The sequence below is a fragment of the Corvus hawaiiensis genome, chromosome 5 (genome assembly GCF_020740725.1).
Source record: "Corvus hawaiiensis isolate bCorHaw1 chromosome 5, bCorHaw1.pri.cur, whole genome shotgun sequence".
Lineage (NCBI taxonomy): Eukaryota > Metazoa > Chordata > Aves > Passeriformes > Corvidae > Corvus > Corvus hawaiiensis.
In genome coordinates this window covers 74,355,447-74,361,446 of record NC_063217.1, presented here as the reverse complement: position 1 = coordinate 74,361,446, position 6,000 = coordinate 74,355,447, and the positions used below count along the sequence as shown (strand labels likewise).

At 58.4% G+C, this 6,000-nt stretch overlaps 2 protein-coding genes across 4 annotated transcripts in view; one reads left to right on the top strand and one right to left on the bottom strand.

Moving 5' to 3' along the window:
• Positions 1–274: 274 nt before the first annotated feature.
• SOWAHB (sosondowah ankyrin repeat domain family member B) lies at positions 275–2,627 on the bottom strand. Its single transcript, XM_048305122.1, has 2 exons — positions 2,220–2,627; positions 275–2,039 (listed from the first exon to the last, which is right to left on the bottom strand). Exons 1-2 carry the CDS (start codon positions 2,580–2,582, stop codon positions 429–431), a joined length of 1,974 nt encoding a protein of 657 aa, XP_048161079.1. The 5' UTR covers positions 2,583–2,627; the 3' UTR covers positions 275–428.
• Positions 2,628–5,758: 3,131 nt separating this feature from the next.
• Positions 5,759–6,000, top strand: part of SEPTIN11 (septin 11) — a 46,360-nt gene continuing 46,118 nt past the window's right edge. For all 3 annotated transcript variants that reach the window (XM_048303489.1, XM_048303488.1, XM_048303490.1), the window contains exon 1: positions 5,759–5,851. In XM_048303489.1, coding sequence (XP_048159446.1) covers positions 5,774–5,851 — 78 coding nt within the window. In that variant the 5' untranslated portion in view covers positions 5,759–5,773. The remainder of the gene's footprint in view (positions 5,852–6,000) is intronic.

Below are 6,000 nucleotides of genomic sequence, written 5' to 3'. Positions count from 1 at the left end.
TTTAGGTGGTGTAAACAAATGTTTTGCAAACCCCAGGACGAATAACAATCTGTCACTGTCAGCAAAAGCAGGTGCTCTACCTTGATTGGGGCCAGACTTGAGCCTCACCCCAAAGCCATGGTCCCACTAATGCTGGTGATGGTGGCTGCACCCAGCAGCTGACACTGGCCCTGTGGGCTGCAGAGGACTTGCCTCCCGAGGGTTCTGCCTGCTTCCAGCAGAGTTACTGCATCCTTTCGCTGGTAGAAAAGCAAGAAATGGGAGGGAGAGCAGAGAGGTTCAGACAACAGTTCATTGGAATAATTTAAAAGTACATTCTTCAATAGGTTCAGTCTGTTTCACAGCTTTTGTTCTGCCTGCATGGCTTCCTCTCGCAGGGTGGTCACCAAGGGCCCATCTCCACTGGCAGGGAATGCCAGGGAGCTGTCTCAGTCACTGTCGCTGCCGGATTGGTGGGACGCTGCCCCACGGCCGAGCTGCACCCTGAGGCAGGCAGGCAGTGCTGCCCTACCAGTGGACGGCGAGACCTTGCTGACAGAGGACACGCTGCGGGCCAGGGGCTGCGTGGGGAACATGATTGTGCCACGGGGTGCCTCCAGGAGCTGCCAGATCTCCCCCGAGGTGGAGCTGCCCAGGTATTCCCACGGCCGGCGCCCGCTGCCGTCCCGCACCTGCACCTGGCACCCCAGCTGCAGCACCAGCACCTTGATGACAAGCTGGTGGCCGTGTATGGCAGCCAGGTGCAGCGGCGTGTACCCGCAGCCCGAGCGGGCGTCCACGTCCAGGGCCAGCCCAACCTGCTGCGCCGCCGCTGCCAGCTCCTGCAGGCCCGGCCCGTCGCCGTGCTTGGCCAGCCAGTGAAGGACCGTGAAGCCTGATATGAAGTCCCTCTGCAGGGCCAGCTCAGGCTCTTCCAGAAAGAGCCCCCGCACCTGAGCCCAGCAGCCCGCTGACATTGCCACCAGCCAGGCGTGCTCCCGCTGTCCCAGCGGCACCAACGGCCCCCGGCTTGCGGCATTCCTGGGGGAGCTCTTGGAGAGCACGGAGCGGGGCTGCCGCCCACAGTCATCGTGCAGTGATGGGGGGGTGCCCTGCACCTCCGACAAAGCGAGCTGGCACCTGATGCTCCGGAAAACAGGCAGCGGTGCTGGGGGCTGGCTCTCTGGGGCTTGGGGCACTGCGGGGCCCTGTGCTGGCAGCAAGGACTGGGATGGGGGTGAGCTGGCAAGGGGTGGCTGCAGGGAGCGGGATGGGGATGGTAGAGTGGGGGACTGTGGCAGAGATTGTGGGGGGGGCCTGGTGGGGGGCAGGATCCCAGGACCTGACGGCAGTGTCAGGCTTTGGCATGGGTACAGCCGCAGGACTTGAGGTTGGGTTGGTCCCTTGGGGGTCAGCCCCCTGGATCCCCTCGGCAAGTCTGGGGATGGCCTGGTGGGGAGCTGCTGCAGGGACCTGGACTGCGATGGGGGCAGCCTGGTGGAGGGGAGCACTTCGGGGCCTGATAAAAGCAGTGAGGATGAGGAGGGGCCGGCAGGGAGTGCCTGCAAGGACCGGGACAGGGGCAGCACCTCCGGGGCGGACAGCAACGGCAAGGATCGGGACGGGGGCAGGTCGGTGCGGGATAAAAACGGCAGGGACCGGGATGACGGCAGCTCGGGGGGCGACAGCGCCCTAGGGCCCGATGACAGCAGCGGGGACTGGATGGGTCCGGCGGGGGGTCGTCTCCCCGGGCTTGCTGAGGGCAGTGGGGCCTTCACTGAGGGCATCCCAGTCGCGGGCTGCGGCGGAGATCGGGGCTGAGGCAACCTGTAGGGAGGCGGCATCTCCGGGCCCAATGGCAGTGGTGGTGTCCGAGGCCGGGACGGTGTGGCAGACGGCAGCCCGGCGGCAGGCAGCGGCGGTGACAGGGACCGGGGCGGCACAGCAGGGGACAGCGCCCCAGGACCCGACGGCAGCGCCGGGGGCCGGGGGCGCGCCGTGCCGCCGGGGCGAAGCGCCCAGGGGCCCGAGGACAGCGGCTGGGTCCGGTACGGGGGCGGCTGCGGGGGGGGCGGCGGGGAGCGGGAGCGGGGCGGCCGGGGGGCGGGCGGTGTCCCGGAGCCCGGCGCGGGGACGGCGGCGGCGGCGGCAGCGCGGCGCGCCCGGCGGCACTCGCAGCACGGCCCGCCCCGGCCCCGGGCCGCGCAGCCCCCCGCCCCGCCGGGCCGCCCCTGCTTCGCCGCCTCCCCGCGGGGGCCGCGCCGCCCGTCGGGGTCGCGTCGGGGCGGCGGCGGCGGCTCCGGCTCCTTCTTTTCCTCCTCCTGCTCCCGCTGTTCCTCCGGCAGCTCCTCATCGAGGAGGTCGCGGTACCTGCGGCGGAGGACGATGTCCTTGGAGGCGCCAGGGGCGGCGGCGGGGTGGACGGTGGCCAGGGAGTTGACGAGGCTCTTGAAGTACTCGCGGCGCTCCCGCCGCTGCTGCTCCGTCAGTGCCGGGTCGCGGAGGAACCGCTGGAAGTGGCGGAGCAGCGCCGTGTTGGGGGCTCGCCCCCCGGCCGCCCAGAGGAAGTCCAGCACAGCCTCCTGGCTCAGCTCCCGCGCCATGCTCCGGGCGGCCGGCTTTCGGTGCTCGGTGCTGTGCCTCGGTGCTCGGCGCTGCACCCAGGTGCGGCGGGGAAACCCGCCTCCTGCCGCGCCGGACCTCTCCGCCTCCTCCTCCTCCTCCTCCGCAGCCGGGCCGCCACCTCACGGTCGCCTTTGCCCGGGATGGCGGCCCGTGGAGGTGCGAGCTGGGGTGACAGCGCTGAGGAGAGGCGACAGCGAAGGAAAGAAGCAGGGTAGGGGGACGGGAGAAGCTGAGAAGTGCGAGGGTCCTTTGCTGGCGGGCAGTGAGACGAAAGAGCTGTTTATCAGTCATTGCATCAGAGAACAGACAGGAGATGATAGGCACAAATTGAAATGCAGGAAATTCCATTTGTGTGTGAGGAAAAATGATTTTACAGTGAGGGTGGTCAGCTACGGGAACAGGTTGGCTGGAGAGAGTAGGTCTCCATCCTCAGGGTCATTCAATGCTCCATGAGATGCCTGAGCACCAGAGCTGCCTCCTAACCTGAACTTCCCTGTGATTCAATTACTTAGGAAAACTGGCAATAAAGATCCTCAAATGTGCTGTGGTTTGGGGTAGATGCTATTACAAATGTGTGGGATTGTACCCATGTACAAGAACCACACACAAATACCAAGAGTGTCTGCAGTCAAATCCTATCTCATCTCATCTCATCTCTGTATTTGCTGGGTGGCCAAGAGAGGTTGGACACACGTTGTACTGTTGTGGGGATCTCACTTTTTTCTGTACTGCTCAGGCTGTCACCACAAGTATGTACATAACAGCTGAGAGGGATGGGTAAGATCAGTGCCCCAGCGGGCAGTGTGCCCCGTGCACACCAAACAAATGGCAGGCCCTGCCCCGAGCAGTTTGGGGACTGAGTAGTGGGTAGAAAGTGTGGGAGAGAGGGTGTGCTGGATTTTCTGTCTTGCAGCCAGAGAATGGAGGGACTGAGCTTAGTGGGGCTCCCTGGCTTTTAAAAGGTCTGGATCAGGCCCTAAGTCACACTTCAGAAGCCATCTCTGCTGCAGGCTCCCAGCTATCCATAAATATTTTTAGCTGCCTGTCATGTAAGCAGCTGGAATATCCTCCAGCCTGCTGCAAACCCAGAAGTGTGTGCAATCCTCACAAACCACGGACAGAGATTGCAATAGATGCCCTGTACAAGGTACATCCCATCGGCGGTGTTCATGTGGATAGGGCACAGGTGCTGGGGAGAGGGTAAGGCTCATGTTAGCATTTTATCATTTTGCACATTCCTTTTGTGCTGTTCTCGAAGGCATGAATACATTTCTCCCTCCTCTGCTGATGAGCTCTGGATTACAGCCACAACAGCATTTGCTAGCAGCGGGCTCTCAGCGGAAGCGGCTGAGATGAAATGAATGGAGCGTAATGGTTGTAATTGTGATCACAAATAAGAAAGGCGGGTAGATTGTGAAGATGAAAAATCCAAATAAACAACAGTGGCAAATGACAACACTACTATGAAAGTGTTGCTTTGCCTTAATGAACTCAGGCTTAAGCAGGAGGCTTTCTGTGATATCCCGTTGGCTGTGACCCATTTGGTTGTGACAGTCTGTTGATGCCCTTTGTAGGCATGTGCCAAAGTCTGCGGAGAGGGTAGCTCCCTTTGATTCAGGGGCAGACTCCCCTTACAGCCTGAGCTGAAAAACGTTTTGGGTTTAGGGGGGTGTAATGCTGCAGGCAGGCAAGGATATGTATAGCCCTGCTACCTGGACTTGCGTCATCACCCACTTCATTCTAAGAGGTTAAAGACTCTTTTTTCCCCTTATCATCTAATGATTTACCCTGTCTGCAAGTTGGTCACTTTTGATTGTGGGCAGGACTCTTCAGAATGGCTGAATTTACCCTGGTCTCACCCTCTTTGAGGGTTTTGGACACAGCAGGTCTTTTGATTCTTTGGGTGAAATATGAGTGAGCACTGAGTAGAACTAATCACAACATGGAGGCAGGATCAAGCACTGCTTCAACTTTAAAGGGAAAAAAAAAGCCCACCACTTAGCCTTGTAGCCTTCTGTTGTTGTGCCAGAAGATGTAGCCTTTAGGGAGCTACGTACCCACGTTTATCTTTAAGCAGGGGGGAAGTTACCAGCTTTCTGTGTCTGCTTGTGTATCTTCTCATCCCGTCTGACAAATTGCCCTGCAATGACACGAAAGGACATGAAAGCCCCTTTTTTTGGTCTGTCTGCAAAATGATGCCAAACAGCTTTGGAAAGGTTGAAACAGTTCCTGTGGGGTCTCTAGGATGAGGGGCTGGCAAGTCCCTTTGCCCGGGTATTGATTTGTTAGCAACAGGTATGAACTTCAAGGAGCCAGGGGTCTGCTTCTTCCTGCTGAACACTAGGAATGCAAAGAAGTGCACTGGCTGAGATCTGGGAAGATTTTGCAGAACATTTCTTTGTGCTGATATTTTTCTCCCCCTGCTCTTTCAGCACCAACAGCCATACCCAGGAAGGTGTTTGTGCATGAGTATCGCAGAGGAAACTCAGCCACAGCTCTCCCAGCTCCGGGCCAAGGAAGGACACAGTGAATCACATCAAGGTTTTGTGAGCGCAGGAGGTTTTCATGTTGGTTAAATTATGCTGATGGAGCAGTATCATGCATGCCTCTAATCCAGACAAGGGAAAGCTCTGTCTGCCTCACCCACAGGTGCAACGAGGGCAGCTCTTTAGATAGAATCATCAGGTTTCCACTAGAGGCTGCACTGGTCCGGGAGCATTTCCCGGCACAGGCACGCTCAGCACCTCCTCACCTGGAGCTGTGTGTGCAGGAGGAATTTGCTACAAGAGCAGTAATGAGTCTAATATTGAAGCCTCCCTCGGATATTAGCATTAACGCCTAACATGTTAGGGTGATAAAAGCACTGCATCAGCTATGCTTGCAAAATGTTCCTGGTAAACACCCTTGGATGTCTGTTGGTGTGCAAGCTTTGCTGGTGATGGCTGCACCTGTGCCCAGCTGAGGGCACTGCCCAGGTACAGATCCTCAGCTGCTGGTGGGGAGCAAGGTCAGGTAGCACACTTACTTCCATTGGTTCTGGTTCAGGCTGGGGGTGCAGGAGCTGCTGTGGGTGACCAGTGTCCAAGATCAGCTCCTGAGTTCTTCAAAACACAGTCATAAAATCTGCAGGAAGGAGACACCTGGACTCTGTAGCCGTCTTCAAACAGCCATGTGTTACTACATAGCCAGACAGAAATGGCTTTTGGAGGGGAAAGGTACAAGCTTGACATCAAAGGGACTACAAATGGTAAGTGTACTGCGGAGCTCTGTTTGCTTACCACTACCCCGGGTCGCTTTCAGCTTTTATTCTGCTGGCTTTTTTCTTTTGATTCTGTGGATGTTCACATATGGGGGTAGCTCTGGTGTGTCCATAATTCAGTGTATCCTTCATGTGTG

Excerpts from the sequence above, each read along its gene's own strand:
- SOWAHB (XM_048305122.1), bottom strand. The coding sequence starts at position 2,582 with ATGGCGCGGGAGCTGAGCCAGGAGGCTGTGCTGGACTTCCTCTGGGCG. Across the intron at positions 2,040-2,219 it reads GCGGCCCCCGCGGGGAGGCG|CCGCCCCCGTACCGGACCCA; the intron begins GCGAAGCAGGGG and ends CCCCCCCCGCAG.